The sequence below is a fragment of the Vanellus vanellus genome, assembly GCF_965231255.1.
Source record: "Vanellus vanellus genome assembly, chromosome: 2".
NCBI lineage: Eukaryota > Metazoa > Chordata > Aves > Charadriiformes > Charadriidae > Vanellus > Vanellus vanellus.
This window is the reverse complement of record NC_138906.1, coordinates 38,436,043-38,455,112: the sequence shown is the minus strand read 5'-3', so window position 1 is coordinate 38,455,112 and position 19,070 is coordinate 38,436,043. Positions and strand designations below refer to the sequence as shown.

Below are 19,070 nucleotides of genomic sequence, written 5' to 3'. Positions count from 1 at the left end.
CTACCCCAGCAGTGCCCGTGGGTGGATGCGCCCCACGCTCCTGTTTGAGGTGCGGGAAAACTGCATCGGCTCGGGGCTCCCGACTCACCGGGAGGACGTGTCGCCGCTGACCCGCGCACTCTCCCACCCAGGAAACGCACCTCTCCGTGGGCAACGTGACCACCCCTCTCTGCGGCCAAACTTTGGTGCCTCCCAGAGGGTCTTCGGGGACTCCTGGTCCCCAGGAGTTAGACGGGGGCGTCGGACCCGCGCTGCCCACGGGTGCCCAGAGCTTCCACCCCCACGGTCCCGTGGACAGGGGACGCGGGGCCGGGCCTTACCCCTAACACATCCCGGGTGCTCCCTTCGGGCTGCCTTCCCTGTGCGTTGGGGTGAGCCTCTTTGGGGCAGCAGGTGTTTCTCCCAGCCCGGGATCACCTCTCGAGTTTGGGCAAGAGCCTGAAACGGCCCTTCCAGGCAGCGCTTCAGGACCAGGGGGCGGATGAAGGCTTCAGGGGAATAGGTCTGAGTTTGGAAAAGGAGTGAGGAGAGGGAGGAGGCAGTTACACACCGGGGTATGGGCGAGTAAACCCCGTCTCTTCCCTGATTTCCATCTCTTCTTCAAGAAATGCAACAATTCTCCCGGTTACCAAATTGCCTCCTTCAACTTTCGGAGAGGTTTCGTTAACCCTGAGTTATTCTGGACCTCGGGCTTTTCCAAGTGCGTCTTGCCCAAGCTGGAGGGAAGAGCCGGCGGTTCCAGGCGAGGAGCGAGGATGCTCTGCCGGCTTTACCCCGAGCCAGGCGGGCACCGCGCCGCGGCTTCCCCGGCCCGGGGAGAGGAGAGGAGGGGAGGGCCGGTAGTGGGCAAGGCTGGGCTGAGGGAAGAGGCAGAATTCGGCAAAAGCGGGGCCGGTGGTGCACGTACATGTATTTATCTCGAACAGGCAGTCAGAGGCAGAAAAAAGCCAGTCCTCCCCGCGGCCGGGGTAGGCATCCCCAGGCTAAGCAGCAGCGCGGTTTGCCTGTTACTGCGTGGTTAAAAGCTGCTTTTTAGCATGTCTTTTCCGCGGGTATCGCTCTCGGGAGCAAAGCACGGCCCCGGGGAGATGGGGCCGGGTGGCCCATGAAGGAGCGGCGTCTGGCGCGGAGGGTCTCGCTGCGGAGCACAGCAGCCGATACGGCAGGACTGGAGTTTGGCGATGGTCGCCTTTACACCCCACCTGCAGCTCCTCTCCCTTCCTCAGGCCGGGGGAGGATGTGCCGGGAGAGCGAGGAGGCGTTTGATCATTTACTACCCACGGAGGCATTTGTTTTTCATTTTGGAAACGCTTCCCTTTAAGTAATTGTTCCTGTTAAGAGCGTATACCTTTCACTGGGCTGCGCCGCGCTATAAATAATCCCGATGAAGATGCAAGGATATGACTTTCACAAGATTGGACAATTGATTAAATCTGTGACCTGCAATTGCGAATAATCTTGGAAGGCTATTTAAACAGATGAAGGCCTAAATTGTCTTGCTTGTATCTGAATTAATTTCTCATTCATCATCATTATGGAGTGATTGGTTCTATTCAGGCTTTGCAGCCTGCTGGAACGAAACTGGATTTAAATGAGACTGTAACACAATTTAAATGCTCCCCAGATTTAACGAGGCCAATCGAGCAGCTGCAATAAATACAAATATTTTTCTAAACAGCCTTGTTTTAAATAATTACTTAATACTTTCATGTGATGTTCTTAAGTGGCAATTTCTGTCTCTAAAGTCCCAGGCACCTCTTTGCAGAGAGGGCAGCAGGGAAAATCACTTTATATGTTTGCTTTGTGTGTATATGTGCATGCAATACGTGCGTGATTCTTTAAAATGGGGTTTGTAAATATTAGAGTAAACCTATGCTACGTTCTTGGTTGTAGGTACACTCAGTGTAATTGATTAAAACAAAAACACCAAAAAAAAATCAAAACCGTGAATTGGAGGACAGATGTGATTTTTTTGTTGTCTTGTTTGAAGATCCTGAACTAGCCATCTCTTCCTCCCTCTACTTAAAAGAGAGAGAAGAAGAAAAACTTTCCAAAGACAGGGACCAATCCGGGAGAGCATCTACCCTAATCGACCCTAACCGCATCCCCTCCCCGGTACCAGCTCTCCCCGGTCAGCCCATCCGCGGGTGCGGAGGGGGGACAGGACCTTCCCGCCCTACAAAAGGAGCAGCGAGAAGATCTGGAGGGAGCAGGCAACAAAAAAAGGGGTTCTGGGGTGAAAGATGCAGCAAAAGGACGTGGGACTGCTTTCCCTCCCCCTTGACATTCACCCAGGAACCTGATGCGCCTAAATGAAGCCATTTGTGTTAACGAGACTCCAGCTCATCCTGACGTTGGCTTTACCCCAGGGTGACACTATTGTAAGCGGCAGGACAGCGGGCCTTGGGGTGACATATGGTGGGGGGTGTTTTCAGGGGCTAACCTCAGTAGCAAAATAAAGTAGCCAGGCGAGCAGGAGAATAATAGAAAACAAAAGAATCCTTCAGATATACAAGCCAGAAGCTAAAGGAGCCGCATGCCTTTCTGCAGGTGCCGGCAAACGACCTAACAACCGAGCAGAAAATGTGAAATATGGAGTGACGATTTTCTAATGATTTGGGCTCTGGAGTAAAGAATAGTGCTGGGAAAGCAGATCCGGTCCAGTTTAATCATACAACCTTAATAAAAACATATAGCCTGAGACAGGAAAGTAAGCGGCGGTCTCGGTGCTATCTCACTTAAATGGTACAGGGGGTGACACATAAAACACAACAAAGATGGTCTGAGTAGAGCCGAGAAGGGCTGAGTGATTTGATAGTAACGGAGCAATTTAATGCGCGAGTTACAGCACTGCTCCACGGGATCGTTTAGGCTTAACCCGTTCTCTAGAGCTCATCTTCTTCCTCTTCTGGTCCTTTTTTTATTAGTGGTATTATTATTCAGTTGTTTAAAATGAGCATTATCCCAAACATATGCAGTGCAATCAGCTCGGTCACACTTACAAGAACACGCTTTAATAAGGCAATCAATCAAACGCTAACAAGGCGGGGAAGGCCTTTCGGAGCTGAATTTGGCTGGCTGGCGAGCGGAGCCGCTGCGGCACATGGGGTACCCCGAAGACAACCCCGCGCCCGCTTGTGACACGGGGGCGGGTGTCCACCGCCGGCTCCTCGGGGACAAGAACCCTCGGTGCCCCTGTCCGGGCCTCACTCCAATTCCTCGAAGGGTCTCATCCCCGGCCAGGGCGAGGCAAGGGAAACCTGCCTGCCTGGTGGCAGCGGCTGGGGGCCAGAGGCAGAGCCTGCTGCCGGCTGGGTGCCCTGTGTCTGCCCCCGCTGCCGGCGATGCCCCACGCGTGCCCGGAGCTGGCACCCCTCGCGGGGCCGCGGGCACTCCCACCGGCGGCGAAGGCGTTAACGGCACTGGCCCCACGCAGCAAAAGGAAAATTTCATTATGAAGTAATGAGTAATTCCTCCCAGTGAGATGTATTGTTATATCTTCCACTTCAATTTAGGAGCACAGCGGCTCAATTACCTAGAAAATACAGTCAATTAAAGGCTGCTGATTGGACACGAGGACGGATCATCGATCTTGTACTTTCCAATATCGCTCCAGACACCTCATTTTCCCTCCCCTATTAACTGAAAATACTCTTGGCATCACTGCGACCCGCAGCCTATTTACCTGTCGCAGGCAATCTCTGCCCTGTGACCGAGCCACGGAGAAATTCACAGCCACCCTCTGCCGCAGCATCCCCCAAGAACGGGCGGTTGGGAGGGCGGCATCCCCCAAGAACGGGCGGTTGGGAGGGCGGCAACGGCCGCCCGGAGCAGCGGCGGGGAGCGGGGACCGTGCCGGCTGCCGGCGAGCCGCGTCCCACACTCCCGGTCTCTACCTCCCCGCTGCCCTCTCGTTCAGGGGGGATGTCCCCTTTACGGGTGAAAGAGATACACAGCGGGTTAAATATTCTCTCTCTTACACAAACATATATATATAAAATATACGTATTTGAAAATTTATATATGTATGTTGCCCTGCGCCCTAGCCGATGGCATTTTGCTATCTGGGCGTCTGGGAAGAGCAAACTGGTTGCCGCGGTCTTTCCGCAGGTGACGCGCGGCAGCAGCTCCGGCGGGATCCTGCCCTGCGATCGCGGCCCAGCAGGTGCCTTCGCCTCGCCGGGGAAGAGGGGGTCGTGAGCCTTCTAGGACCCCCGTTTTTGCTGGGCAGCGCTCAGCTGCCCCCCGGGCTCTTCAGCGCTCCCTTCTCCCGGGGTCGCTGGTGTAGAGGGGCGGGAGGGGGCGGGTATCAGGTACTCGCTCCGCAGCTCCCGGTTTGTCGGACTGGTTCTTCTCCTGGCTGCTAAAAGACAAAAGTAAGGAGTGGAAAGGCTTGCAAAGCTCGGATGGTGTTCAGTGCTGCCCTTGGATGCTGTTTACAATTGTTATTTCCGGGGGGGTGGGGGGTGGAATCTATTTGTGAGTGTCCAAAAAGGGACACCGGTTTCCATGTCCATGAGGACATCTCATTCAGAAAGGGCGGAACAATCTGCCCTTAATGATTTAAAGATGGTGACTTTGGATCAGTTTTTAAAAAGCCGTAATAAACAAACTTTTTTGATTGGAAAAATATATCCTGGCACGCACATGTCTCTTTCCTGCTCTCACCCTGTCCTAAGGACAAAAAATCTCCGGTGTGACAATAAACCAGAGGCTCCTCAGCAATTTAACACAAAGTAGATAGCGGAGGTGTCAACACGTCTTTGTTCTGTCCAGAATTTATTTTCCTGCTTGTTGAACTGTAACTATTAGAAACTGCACGAAGGTGAAATTCGCCTTAAGCAATAATTTTTTTTGTTTTTAAACAAACACAATAAAAATATGGGTGATATGTTGTTAAAATGTGTCTTGTTGTTATCGTTGTTGGTGTCGTTATTGTTGTTATTACGTTTTATTCCGACATGGTAACAAATTATGATAGTGTATTCTTTGGGCTGTCTTAAAACAGAACAATTCCGGTTTTGGAAGAAACTACTACCCAGCCCGGTGTTCGTGTGTTTTAAATTTTAGATTGAGTGAAAACCAAGAAAAAGCAATGATGTTACCTCCTTCCGTAATATCTGAAAGAGGAGGCGGGGAGGGCGGGGGCTGGTGAAAGAAATACTCCTCAAGAAGGAAGAGGGACCAGTGTGGAGGACACGTACAAATGCAAAGATTAGTGGTGAGGAAGGAAATACAAAACCCAAGGTATGAATTAAATAATTTAAAAAAAAATTAAAAAAAAAAAAAAAAAAGGAAAGAAAGAAAGAAAGAAGACCCAGCAAGGAAAAGTCAATGAGAGAACTGAAGGCTGAAGTACAAAGGAAGGGAAATCGCCTTTTCTCCAATTTACAGACTGGTGATTGTCTGAAGGAGTTGTGCTCCCTGTCACCTAATCTCTTCCCTTGGCGGCTTGTTAGCGTTTGGCACGGGGTCTCTGCTCACACAGCATTATACATTCGATATTCAAAAACCCTCCTTACATATACATCACTTGCTAATTTCGTCAGTGGGTGCACGTTTCAGCGACTGATAATAGGACATTGTTATTTAAAGGACAAATAGCTCTGACCCATAAAGAGGCAGGAGCTCGTATTTTTTCCCCTGCCAATTCCAGTCTGCCTCTTAAAAATAAAAGTTGAAATGAAAGAAGAAACGAAATGCTGGATTTCTGATCAAAACGAAGGAAGAGACAAGAGAGAGTAAAGAATGCAATTAAACCACGAAAGTAATGTACAGAATGTCATTTTTTTCTTTATGGTAAAGCATTTTTTTTTCTCTATAGAGACAACTGGATAATACTGTTGAGTTGCAATCCAGAAACCTTTCGGGTTTTCTGTTTGCTCGTTGTTTTTATTTTCTGAACACTCTGATAGATTACATCTTTGCTTTCTTCATGCGCACAAGCCATTTCCTTATCAAGATAATGTTTCTTTCAAGTATTTCAGATTTTCCTTCTCCGTTTCGTAGGTTTGTGCATAACGTTTGTTGCTGCGACCCGCAGAAGCCCCAGCCCTTGGTAAGAAGTCTATCCATGGAAAAGAAAGTCCCGTCTTATTTCTGTCGGTACCGAAGAGTATTTCATTCGGATTGGTTTTCTTCCTCTTCCGTGTCTAAAATCCTTCTCAGAGATAAATCACTAGTCATTTCTTCTTCTTCGCTCTTTTCTCCCCTGAAATGTAAATCCTTTTAAGACTGAGCTATATTTAGTCTTTTTTCTTTCCGTAGGTGTCCACTTCTGGGGAGAGAACACGATTAAATAAACATTGGCTGTAGGTACATTAACTCGAAGAGAAGCCCGGGAAAGGGGCGAGTTTTTAATAACCCTGAGACGAAGGTTTATCTCGTTAAAGGTACTTCTTCTCGCTGGTCCATGGAAACTGAGGTGGCTTTGCTCAGCACAGAGGGCGTGAAAGTGAGGAAAGAGTCAGTCCTGGTTGTGGCCGAACAGGTAAAGTCTGATCCAGAGGGTCTCTGCGCCAGCCCGTTGGACTGGCCGCTGTGGCAAGCCAGGCAGGAGCAGGGGTTGCCCCCGGCGCTGCTGAGTCCATGAGTTGGGGCAGGGTAGAGAGAAGGATGCCTGAAGGCGCACAGCAGTTCTGGTCTCGGGTAGGGGTGGGAGAGAACCCTGAAGGTGTCCAGCGGCCTCAGGGGGGTACTGAAGGGGGTGGCGGCAGAGGCCGATGTGGCTCCGATGCCCATGTGGGAGTAGTAGGGCAGGGGCAGGTGGGACGGGAACGGGTACGGCAAATTGCCGGTGGCCGCCGCGTGGCTCATCATGTAGGTATAAAACGCCGGGTCGGCCGGGTGAGGCCAGGTCATGGCCAGGCGCTGCCGCTTGTCCTTCATCCTGCGGTTCTGGAACCAAACCTGCGGGGAGAGGGGAGGCGAGAGCCGTCACCCGCCGCCGCCCCGCTCCGCCCGACTACCGGCACCGGGGCGGCGCGGGCGGGAGCGGGTCTGCCGGCGAGGGGAGACCGGCGCCAACTCTCGCTCCCAGAGAGAGTTGTCATCACGTACAGAGAGAACAGTTAAGCCCCTATAAATCTACAGGGACACCCAGTGGAGCAGCCCTTTTAGGGTGCTTGTTTTCCCTTCTTGTTAGGGCTTGTCCTGCTGACCACCACCACCCCCGGCTCCGGGCAAGCCCGGCAGCTCTGCCTCCATACTGCCGTTTTGCAGCCAGAACTACCTGGGATTATTGTTATCGGGTTTATTTTCATGTGCAAATGTTTTTGAAAAGGCAAAAGCAAAGCGAGACCAAGAAAAGATCTCTTACTGCCTTCCTCTTCCCTCCCCCAAGAGCTGAGCCAGGTTTGGACTGGACTGAAGGGAGGATTAAAAATAATCTGCTAGGGAGAGGCCGGATTAGCGGTGCTGGCTGGGATGGCTTCGGGAGCCGTGTCCCTCTCCCGCATTGCTGCAGGGTGCGGGCAGGGCCAGGAAAGGGGCGGGCGGGGTAGTGGGGGGGTGGAAGAAGAGGGAGGGTTGTGCTGGCGAAGTGCCTTCCCGAGTTTTGCAAGGAAGTTGGGCCATATAGATTGATACCGTGCTAATTGGAAACATGTCCGAGCTGTGTGTACCTTGATGGTGGTTTCTGGCAGATTTAGAGCAGCCGCCAGTTCACATCTCCGGGGCCTGGACACGTAGTTCTCCCGGTAAAACTCCTTCTCCAGCCGGGCGATCTGCTCGCGGGTGAAGGCGGTGCGGTAGCGGCGCATCTGGTCGCTGGCGCTGCAGGCCAGCGAGCCCTGGGAGCCGCCGCTGCCTCCGCTGCCCTTGGGGTGATCCCCCCCGCCGCCGGGGCTGCCGGCCAGCGCCTCGGAGCACGGCCCTGCGTGGGGAGCCCGGAGCGGAAACACACGCTCGGAAACGGGCGGACACGGAGGGATGCTCCCCGTCCGCCTCCCCAGCGAGCTCCCTTCTCCCCCCATCCCTCCCCGTTCGCCTTTTCTCTGCCTTCCCTGAGATGCTGGGGAGACATCCAAGAGGGGAGGACAGGGAGAAGGGGATGCAGCACCGATTAAGGATTTGACGGGTGCTTATTCACTCTGGCTGGAAGGCTACCTGCCCCCCTCTCCCCCCTGTCGTGTGTCTCCCCCCACCAAACACACACACACACCGCCCTGAGAGTGTCTGCTCGATGTCCCCCCTTCGCTCGCTTCCCGCACTGTGAAGCCAAAGGCGGCCACCGCAGCATCCCCCGACGCTGAGCGGCTGGGAAAGGCAGGTGTGCCCACCGCCCGAGCCGCACGGCTCCGCGGCCCTTTCCTCCAGCCCAGCAAGGGCCCAGGAGCGGAGCAGACGGCAGGCAGGGACCCTGCTCCCTCCGAGGGGAGGTCAGGCCTCGGGGACTCTCCGCTCAGCCTCCAAATCCCAGGGTGGGATATTTTCAACGAGCCTCTAAGGGACGAGAGAGGGCAAACATCTCTCTCCGTGCCTCCCGGCTTCTTCTTGAAGTGATGGGGAAATGAAGAGGGGGGAGAAGTGGGTTGTTGTTGTTGGGGGGGGGGGGGGGGAGGGGGGGGTGCTCTGCCGGGCTGGGAAGGTGGGAATAACGAGTGGGGGCAGGGGGAAAAGGGGCCTGGCCGCTGCATTTGCTTTCAAATGCAACTCTCCCTCATTGTGCCCGAGACCAAAGGCAATTAATTCATTGGGACCATTTCCGAGCTGGCGCCACCGAGACATACAAGTGACAAGGTAATTTGGACCTCTCATCTTTTTTTTTTTTTTTCCCTTTTTTTTTAACCCAACGTGCAAACTAGGAGCTCGCTGCCGCACTCGGGGCAGGCAGGAGTCGGCGAGCGATTTTACGGTCTTCATGGGCGCTTCCGCACTCGCCCGGGCACATTTCACCCTGCAAAGCCACAAACAGCTCTCGGCCAGAAAACCCGTTTGATCTTGCTCTCCGCCCCCCCCCCCTCTCCCCTCCCCAGCACATACAAAAAAAACCCGCCGGTGGTGAGGATCGGAAGGGATTTCACTGTTCAGGCGATGGGGAAGAATAAAAAAATAAAAAATAAAAAAGATGGAGGGGGAGAGTGGGTGGTGGTCTTGGCCAAGAAGGTCCTACGAGACAAGCTGCAGACCTGATGCATCCACGGTGGGAAGCTTGGCTCCCCTCCAGGGACGCGGGGGCTGCCCCGTGTCGTGTCCTCTGACTCCCAAACAAGCCTCCCGGTGGCAGGGAGCTGAGGAATCAGCCGGGAAAGGAGATCCCCCCACGTACACCCCGATTTCGCTGCCCGTCGCTCAGCTGACGAGGGGAAAGACCCGCTCCGGCAGCCCTCCCACCCTCCTTCTCCCCCCCCCAGCCTCCCCCAGTGCTGCCCCCCAGCCCCGGAGCGGGCGGGGGGCCGGAGGTATGGGAAGGAGTTGGGTACCTTTGCTGTGCTGGTACTCGGCGCTCCCCGTGGCGCAGTCCGGGGTGCAGCTCACCTCGATTTCCTCATAGAAATCCGACTCAGTGTCCGAGCTGCTCTGCTGCCCTTTGCTGGAGGGGGGCTCCGGGGCGGGGGGCTGCTGTCCGGCCGAAAGCAGTGCTGCCGCCGCCGAGCGGCTCTCCGGCACCGTCCCTGTCCCTGGCAGCACCTCCACCTCCTCTTCGTCTTCCCCTCCGCCACCTCCTCCTCCTCTCTCCCGGGACGACAAGGGGCCAGGTCTGGGGCTGAGGCAGTTCCGATGTACCATCTTCTCCTGCGGCTCCGGAGCGGGGCTCCCCACTGCTTCGGACAAATTAGGCACCCTCTTGCCAACTAGAGCGCCAAGTTGTGTCCCTTCCAGAAACATCACCATCTCCTTCCTGGTTTCCATTGTGGCTTTGCTTAAGGGAGGGGGGAAAAAAATCCAGATCTCTTCCCCCCCTCCCTCCCGCTCCCGCCCCAGCCTTGTACAAACCCAGCAACCCTCTCCTGCCAATGCAGAGGAGCAAGCGGTGAGATAGGGTGACCTTGTGATGCGAGCGCTACACTCTGCTGTGCTGCTCTGGGAGGGATCACCATTGCCCTCTTCTTTCTAAGCTGTCATCCTCAATGGTGCAGTCGTCATTACAGTACCACCGGTGACGCCACACATTGATTGCCAGTGGATAAATAGAAACGTCTGCCATGGGGAAGATGAAAGGAAGAGCCGGAGCTAATGGGCTAAATGCGTGATGCACCAGGTGTAGGAGCCCGAGATGGAGAGGGAAGTGTGAAAAAGAGATGCATATGGAGCTGAGCTGCAAAGAGGTTGTAACATGCGGACAGAGTTCCGCAGGGGGAAGCCTGGCTTGACAATTAAATAGCCTTTTGACTGCTTTAAGCCACAACCTTGATGTAGAATTGAGGCGAAGATCCCCAGCCGCATCCTGGAAGTGAGAAGATACGTACTCAAGCCTCTTCCTTGGATGCATTATTTATTGCTGGCAATCAGCTTCCGCATAACTGCATATATAAGGCTTTAAGAATCCTTTGCAAACTTGAGGATAAGGAAATGCGCTGCTGACTTTTGAATGCACAAATAGCTTTGACTTCTTGTTCTGGTTCAACATCGGTTCCTATTCGTATAACTGTTATTGCTTCCTATTGTCTGAGATTAAAACGTTAGTTTAAAATTTGGAAATGCGGTTATATATTTATTGCATTTTACAGCTGAAAAGATATAACCACGTCACTTTTCGTAACTGTAGTTATTTTGGCTATCTGCTGTTTATCGTTTACTCTTATTTCTTCCTTCACAGTTTCCATTTGTTCCACGACTCTTGCGCTTTTAAGAGGGTTTTGCGTCTCCTCCCCTTTCTTGTTTTTTAACTAATTGTTTTGCATAAATTATTATCTGCTTTCAGGAGGAAAAACTGCGCGAAGAAGGTTTGCCAAGAATAATTCAAGCTCAGAGAAATGCAAGTTATCAAGGCCAGAGCTTACGCTAGCTAGCAGATGTTGTTAAAACAGAAATGACAAGGGCAACCATTTGGACAGCACTTGTCTGAAAATAAGGGACCTTCTACTGTAAATACAGCGGCGCACGTAGTCTCTTTGGCGTATTATGATATTTCTAATGAGTGCGGCAAGTATCTCATCTCTAGTTAATATTGACTTGCACGTGTAGTATCAAGTCATTTTCACCATCTGTCGTAACTAGGTTGTTCTAAATTTTTTTCTCTGAGTGTTATTGGCTAGTCAGGTTACAGAAAACATTCAACCAATTACGTTCCCAACCCGGTAAGGAATTTACTGGCATATTTGAGGTGACGTTGCTTCGGTGGGGAACAGGCAGCGCAATAGGAAACACGCTGGGATTTTCTGTCTAGCCTTGTGAGCAAGAAGGACACGATGCAGGGAGACAAACAAACAAACAAACAAACAAGCAAATAGGATTCCCAGTTCGCTGGATGCATGAATTAAGATATGCTCCCAGCAATAAGCATACTGATTTCAGGGGGATAACCCAGGAATTTTGACAAGGCTATCGCCACCAATCTCTGTTTCTCCCTGTGTAGACACGCACGCACGTTTCCGCGCACACACACATCATGTGCACACCACGCTCCGGACTGCGCTGCTTTTCATCACACATGTGATGCGTGCACCGCTCCGAAGCTTGCCAATTTTTTGAAAACTCATTGCTAAATTCCCTTTGCCTTCTCTCCCTTGCCAGCCTCTAGACCGCTGTGTGCCCTTCTAGCTCCGGATGAGGACTCGCAGCCCACCTCTGCTCCGCGGGCTGTGCGAGGAGCAGGAGGTGGGTGGGTGAGTGGATGAAAGGATGGATGGATGGATGGATGGATGGATGGATAAGGCAGTCGGGCTCTGCCGCCTGCCCGGCGGCCGCGGTGCTCCTCTTCCCGCTGGGCGGAGGGTCAGCGCTGATCCCGCTGCGCGGAGCAGTGCGGAGCGGTGGGGCCAGGCAAGGCGAGGCGGGGGCTCTCGGACAGCGCTGTGCCCGTGTCGCACTGGTGCCGCTTCCCACGGCTGGCGGCATCGTCGGTGCGCTTTGCTGAGGGGCTGATTTCCCTGGTACCTCGGGGAAAAAGGGGGGGCGGGGGGGGGGGGGGAGGGCGGCGTGGGAGGGGTGAAGGCTTGGCCTCCCCCGAGGCCCAGGACAGACCAGCCTTACGGGGAAACTGACCTCCAGCCTCCTTCCTAGCTCGGCCAGGTAGCCGTGTCGGAGGAGGCTGGCTGTTGTCTGTGGCGGACGGTGAGGATTTCCCCGTTACTACGAGTTTGGGGGCAGCAAAGAGGGGTATTCATGTCTCTTTCTAAATAAAACAGTAATCGGGAGCTGAATTCAGAACACGAGGGAGCGCTCCCAGAGAGGGCGTTGAAGACGACTGCGGGGAAGTTGGGAAATCCTGCCTCCGGCAGAATAGAGACCTGCGGATGGTTCCCGTGGATCATGCTGGCCGATCCCCACAAATTTCGTCATTTTCGTTTACAAGCCGCTGCTGCCTTCTTCCTCACCCCATTCTTAATCCGTTCCTGCCAAGATGCCACTCCTCGTATACCTCGGGTGGGAGGTTTTGTTGAGCCCGAGATGATGGTCATTGCCACGGATGGTGTGTCTCAGCCCGCAGCAGTACAGGCTGCGGTACACCCACGCACGGACAGACGCACACACACACATACACATGCAGTTATTTGCCAAGGGCAAACACAGAGAGTTAAAGGCCCGAGTGGAGTCTAAGAAAAAAAAAAAAAAAAAAAAAAACAACAAAAAACCAAACAACACAGGAAGACTCTGATGGTCTCCAACTTTGGGGGTCGATTTAAATTAGATTAGCAAAGGCTTCTTAAAATGTCTATTTTTACATCCCCCAGAAAACGCACCGCCGCGACAGCCTCTCCGCACGCCGACGAGTCGGTGGCGCGGGGTGGCGGAGCGAGGAGCCCCGTCCCGCTCCCCGCTGCGGCGGCGGAGCTTTGCGTCGCCGGGAATGCGGGGTCCGGCGCTCTGCCTTCTGTCTAGTGTTTCCCACAGATCTGTCAAGCCCGATTTGGAAAGAGACTCCCTCATTTGGGATTAATTTCCAGGCAGATTGGAAAGTGTATCTCTACGGGTTTTTCTTTTTTTCTTTTTTTTTTTTTTTCCCCTCTTTTTTCTTCCCCCCTCCCGCCTGTTCCAGACCGAGATTTAAAAGCTATTAAGTCTCTCTCGCTCGCTTGGTCACAGCCAGGATGTCATAACTATCCTCAAAACTTTTTAAACTGATTTATTTCTCCGAGTTTACAGCTTTCCTTGCTGATATACGGCCGAGGCGAGACCAAGGGCGACCGCGTTCAAAAGGGTAATACACCGATTTCAGCGTCACTGCTGCTGAAAGGTGCCCCGTATACAAAAAGCAAACGAAACACCCTCCCTTCCCAAAACAAGGAAATAATAGGGGGACATCAAAATATTGCTAGAATTATATGCTCATAAATCAGGCGTTTCTCTTGAATGTGCTAAGCCTGGAGAAGGAAAGACACATCACACACTTCTTACCCGCGGGATAGGGATATTTATTTTCCTTCGCCAGTCAACAGTGTCAATAACTTTTGACCAATACTGTCCAATTACGACTGTGAACCCACGATGCGCCTTCAGTTTCTCTAAAAACCCAAGTCTTGTCGTCGTTAAAAAAGGAAGAAAGTTTTGACGTACCGCGGAATTGATTTAGTGCCTCAAAAACTGATATGCAGTATAAATGGGTAACCAAACCAGAAAGCCTATTTTTAAATTTTTAATGGGTAGTGTTAACAATAATGGCGTAATTATCACTGTTTTATTAAGGCTATTTTTTACGACATGGTTAGAGGTGGAAGCTTTGGAGAGAAGAGAATAATGGGTGTATTATTCTGGGGTGTAAAGACAAGCCGGTCCGGTGACAGCACATAACACGTAAGTGGCGTTGAGGGGAGAGAGGACAGAGCCGTGAGTGGGATGTGCCTAGGAGAGCATGTAATGGTATTTACAGGATCCCATCCAGGACACGTTTCTGCCTCCGTGTAGCTCCGAATGTCGGATGCCGGCATCTCTAAGGAAGGCATCTGCCTGTTCTTGATTCTTTTTTTTTTTTTTTTTTTACCTGTTGGCTGCCCGAAGCAGCGCTTCCCTGCCGCTGCAGGAGGCTCTGGAAATTTATATCTTGTTAGATCAAAACCTAGGCGGGGGGGGGGGGGGGGGGGGGGGGGGGGGAGGGGAAGGGCTAGATCTCCGCTCCTAGGACATTCAGGACAAGTTTGCCAGCTGAAACTAGATCTGCTGCTTTACTTGATTGCAGTGAGTAAATCGTGCAGGAATTTGGGCTTTCGATTTCAATTGCTATCGTTTCCAGACTCGTCGAGAGCCATAAAACTGCGGCAATCTTTAAGTGTCCGAAAGAGCAGTAGAAACACGATCTGCGTGGCAAACTCCCTGATTTGCAAGCAGAAGAGTATTTGTGGTGTGAATTTAATTCGGTGGAAGGCACAGGTAAATGAAAATCGACAGCATTTCAGTGGCTCCCGTGAGGAGGCTTTTTTTTTTTGTTTGATTGTTCTTTTTAGATTTGGTTTAACAAGAATTGAGCTCACGCTGTCCATCTTCGCCAAACCCGCCAGCGGGTGACGGCGTTGCCTGAAACCTGGTGCGCCTCAGCGTCTCTCTCAGAAACACTGGAGGGGTTTTAGGGCGTCTTTAGGTGCCCGAAAGAAGCGTCTTAAGGGGATGTTGTAGCATCACCGAGAAGACCGCAAGCACGTCACAGCCTTTCACCGCATTTAGTGTTTTGCTCCAGACGTGCAACTGCGTCTGGTGTTTCGCTTGTGTTTTCCTTCCGTACCCAAACCCGCCCCTTTTATTCCCATTGTGTTTCTACCCCTCGTCCCCAGCAGTCTCAGGACCTGGAGCTAACCTAGAGGCGGGAGGAAACCCACCCTCCCGAACTCGTGTTAGGGCTCCGTTTGCTGAAAATCCGTGTCCCGCTATTGCTCCCGCCGTCCCCCCGCGCCGGGCAGGCGGCAGACCCCGGGAAAGACCGTCTCCCGGCCTTTCCCGGAAGGAAATGGCTGAAACGAGGGGCGTTTGCGATGCACGGTGTCATCTGTGCCTGCCGTAAACAAGCGGCGCATGGTCAGAGCCAGCAGCTGTCTGCGCCCTCTTGCAGCCCTTCGCTTTCCAGCCGTACTGGCAGCTTTAGGCCTGTTTCTGCTCCAGGTACGCCAAACCCCGGTATTTTCACTGGGCTGAAGGTATTTTACACGGAGCCTTATCAGCAAGTGTGGAGAGGGGCGTAGCTGTAGTTCAGAGTATTGGAAACTGACCCTAAGAGGTGGAAATTAAATCCCCATCTGCTCTACCTGGAGAAAATGGATGCGAAAGTCCCTGCTTGTACACTGGATCCTGGGGACCTTTTTCATCCCTAGGGAGGGGGTGAGAAATCCCTACGGAAGGTTCCTTTGGAGATACAGGTGTCCAAGGGGTACAGGATCTGCTGAGGGACATCTTGTGATTAGGGAAATGCCACAAGTGGGTATCTTACTTCAGAGACCCAACTGTGTGCCTCTTGCAATGAAAGAGTGATTTCCTCTTTGATTTGAAAAGGGTCAGATTTGGCCCCACGCGAACAGCTACAGATGTACGTAAAGATAATCCATTTAGGTTGACAAGGAATGGACAATTATATATGAAACAAATGAAAAAAGGAAAAGGAAAAGGAAAAGGAAAAGGAAAAGGAAAAGGAAAAGGAAAAGGAAAAGGAAAAGGAAAAGGAAAAGGAAAAGGAAAAGGAAAAGGAAAAGGAAAAGGAAAAGGAAAAGGAAAAGGAAAAGGAAAAGGAAAAAAAAGGAAAACCCAGCCACCTAGAACAGGCATCTCAATGGCAATTCCCTCACTCCTCACTGAGGCTGAGTGTCTGAAGAGAAGCTGTTGCCCTGATACAGAAGGCTTGTTCAGTGTTTGTCCATCTCTGCCTCATTCAAACTTTCCCAAAACCAAACCGAACACACATAAGAACTCAAATATGGACCCAGTGGGCATGTTGAAGGAAAATCTTACGTAGTTTTTAGTATAAAAAGTCGAATGTTAGCCCCTTAACCTCCAGTCCCATCTTCAAGAAACTTCATCTGATGCCAAGCTAAGGTAGCATCATCAATTATCACCGTGCATCCTAACAGCAGGTTAGGCTGCCTGGTTTATTTTTGGCTTGACACCTCTGCACACAGCCCTAGGGCATGAGGGTGCTCATCCACAGGCTGGGTCTGTCCCACAAAAACAAAACTTCCATGCTGACTCCCTGAGCAGTGGTCAAGTGCTTCAGCACTGCTGCCTGACTCAGAAATGCCTGGGTTTGCATCCTGGGTGCTAGATCCCCAATGCCTGACCACTACCTCTCTGTCCCCTGTCTGTGAAACCTGTGGTCCCCTGGACAAGGACAGAGGTGACTGATAGCCAATGTGAGTGTGGAGCAGCAGGGAATGTGCACTGAGCAAAGCCAGTGACCCAGATGAACTCTGCTGATGGGGATCCTTCTCCCATGGCCTGTTCTTGCCCTCTGTGCTCTCGGAGCTCAGCTCTGGGCACACCATGCACATCATGTCTCAGATGACTATTCAGCCTATGTGACAGTAATCAGGGCAAAAGCAGAAATGTAGGAAACTCACAGCAAATCGTGGGCTTCTGCCAGGGAGCACTGAGTTCAGCCCAGGAACAAGTAGGAAATTCTGAGAGTTTGTCTAAAAAAACTTATACCAGGGCAAATAAAATCTGTGGAAGCAGATTGATTTATGCTCTTCTTCCCCTGCCCTCCCTTGGTTGATGCATATTTACAAAGAACCCAGAGGTTTCACTGGAACTACAAATTGACTTTTGATCCTATCTACAGCTATGTAGTATCAATAGTTTCTGATAAACACTGCAGCTGAGTTTTTCAGTCACTGAGGGCCAGAAATAGTGAAAGGACGAAGCGAGCAAGGAGGCAAACCTGAGTTACCCACTGCTGTCACAGAACTGCATTGACCCCTTGAGGCTCATCTTTCAGGCCTCCTGCTTCCCAGGCTGAGCTGAACGGGGAGAAATCTGCCTCCTGACAGATCCCAAAGTGGGCCAAACCTTGACCATAGTGCTTCCAGGGTCAAAAAGAGAATTGCGGCCCATGTGGATAACCAGCAAGAAGCAGCTTCTCCCCAGAGCGTCAGACACCCAGGTGGTCCCCCAGGACACACAGGATATGGGAGGGATGCTGGCCCACGGGGAGAGCCCCTGCAGCTGCAGGGAGGCTGAGAGACATATCATCACGTTTCTGCTGGAAATCGGGGGCGTATCGGCATTGCGTGGAGAGAAAAATCTGGACATGCTTATGCAATTGCCTGTTGTGTTGCCTGAGAATGGGCGTGAGAAAAGATGATAGAAGCGAAGCCCAAGTGCCCGGGTATTTGCTGTTTCCGAAAGAGGAAATGAGCACGTACTGGGAAACCCTGGCAGAGAAAGGCAAGGGCTCGTTTCTCAGGCAGGGCAGCACTGCGCAAGTCATGGCTAAAAACACGAAGGTTGCAGCAGATAGCCATGGCCACAGGCGGGGTCAGCTGCTTGCTCCAGGGCTTCCCTGCACTGCTGTCCCATGCTGGACGGCTCTATTTCTCCGCCGGTTTGGAGTGCACGCCTTTAGAGACTCATCTCCCAGGAGCTAATCCCGAAGTCCCAGGCAAGTGGCAGCGACAAAGGAGACGAGGAGGGAACAGGATCCAGCCCCGGGCGTGTGGGGGTCCGGGAGAGGACGGGCTCCCTGCTTTCCCCGGCCAGCTCAGACCTGCGCACTGGCCCCTGGCCCCCTGCCCCGGCCTCATCCATCCTCCCCGCAGGGCCAACAGCGGCATCCCCCCCCCCCCTCCATCCTCCTCCCACCCTCCCGGCCGGCGGTCCCTGGCTGTGATCACCGCGGCCTTACACTAACTGCTGTCTTCTTGCGCCCCCCACTGCTGATGGACCGCAGAGATGAAAGGAGCCAAGCCAGCCCACTCGCCCTCGCACATCCTTCTTTTTTTCTTTTTTTTTTTTTTTTTTTCTTCCGTGCCAGGGAAGCGGGTGGGAGAAGGGGCAAGGCGGGCAGGCAGCACCTCCGACGGCTCCCGCCCGGGATGCCGGGACGCTGGATGTTCCCCCCTCCTTCCTCCCACGGGCAGTGAAGGACCCGCCGGGGGCAGCGGCCTCCCGAGCGGCCGGGTGGCATCAGCACCGCCCTGCGCCTTCCCTCCCGGGGGCACGGCTCCGCAGCCCGCGGCTAATTCGCCGGTTCGCTTCAAGGTGACATCATCGTCACCATCGTCATCCCTCGAGGTCAAGAAAATTTTGCTCGGTCCAACTTAAAACTGGAAACTTAAAAGTGGAAAACACGCCCAGGGAGAGAAATCGCTCTTGCAGGTAAAACCTGTAGGCGATGAATTCAAACAGGTCCTTCTGGGGCGGTACACGAGGAAAGACGCCGCACATGGCAGCAGCTTGGCCAGAGCAGCCTGGTCCCCTCTGCCACTCTCCGAGGGTCTCCGAAAAAAAACAACATTTCCTACGGGCGGCCAGGATGTGCGGAACCTGAATACATCGAAATAAATACGCCTCTGTCCTTTAATCGCCTTCGTCGACTTCTTCTAAGACATAACATGCGCTCCCCGTTTACATCCGTGTTGTGTGCCATATACCACATCTTATCCCGTATGTATATACATATATAGATACGAATACGCACATGTTTATAGCATGTCTGCATATAGACACGTTCTTCCCGCCCTTGTTCTCCCATTAAAATCCAGCTTCGAAAAATCTACTCAAATCCGGAAAGACTACATCGATGCGCCGGTACGTGCCTCCTACTATGGGTACACGGCAACCTGTAGGAGTTTTTCATTTCCAGTCCACAAAACTCGTTTTGAATGCTTTTAGTCTTGCTGCCAACCAGCAGTAAAAAAAAAAAAAAAAAAAAAAAAAAAAAATAAAAATCAAAGCATGTGGAACACATCCCATGGGCTGCTCCTTTCTCGTTTGGTGCGTGGATACGCCTTTCTTACCATTTTTCTACGTAGCCCCTTAGGAAACACGGATAG

General features: G+C 52.4%; 1 protein-coding gene across 1 annotated transcript; it reads right to left on the bottom strand.

Moving 5' to 3' along the window:
• Positions 1–6,378: 6,378 nt before the first annotated feature.
• Positions 6,379–9,852, bottom strand: EVX1 (even-skipped homeobox 1; the record flags this gene model as incomplete). Its single annotated transcript, XM_082479726.1, has 3 exons — positions 6,379–6,909; positions 7,623–7,873; positions 9,423–9,852. 3 exons carry the CDS (start codon positions 9,850–9,852, stop codon positions 6,379–6,381), a joined length of 1,212 nt encoding a protein of 403 aa, XP_082335852.1.
• Between the last annotated feature and the right edge of the window lie 9,218 nt (positions 9,853–19,070).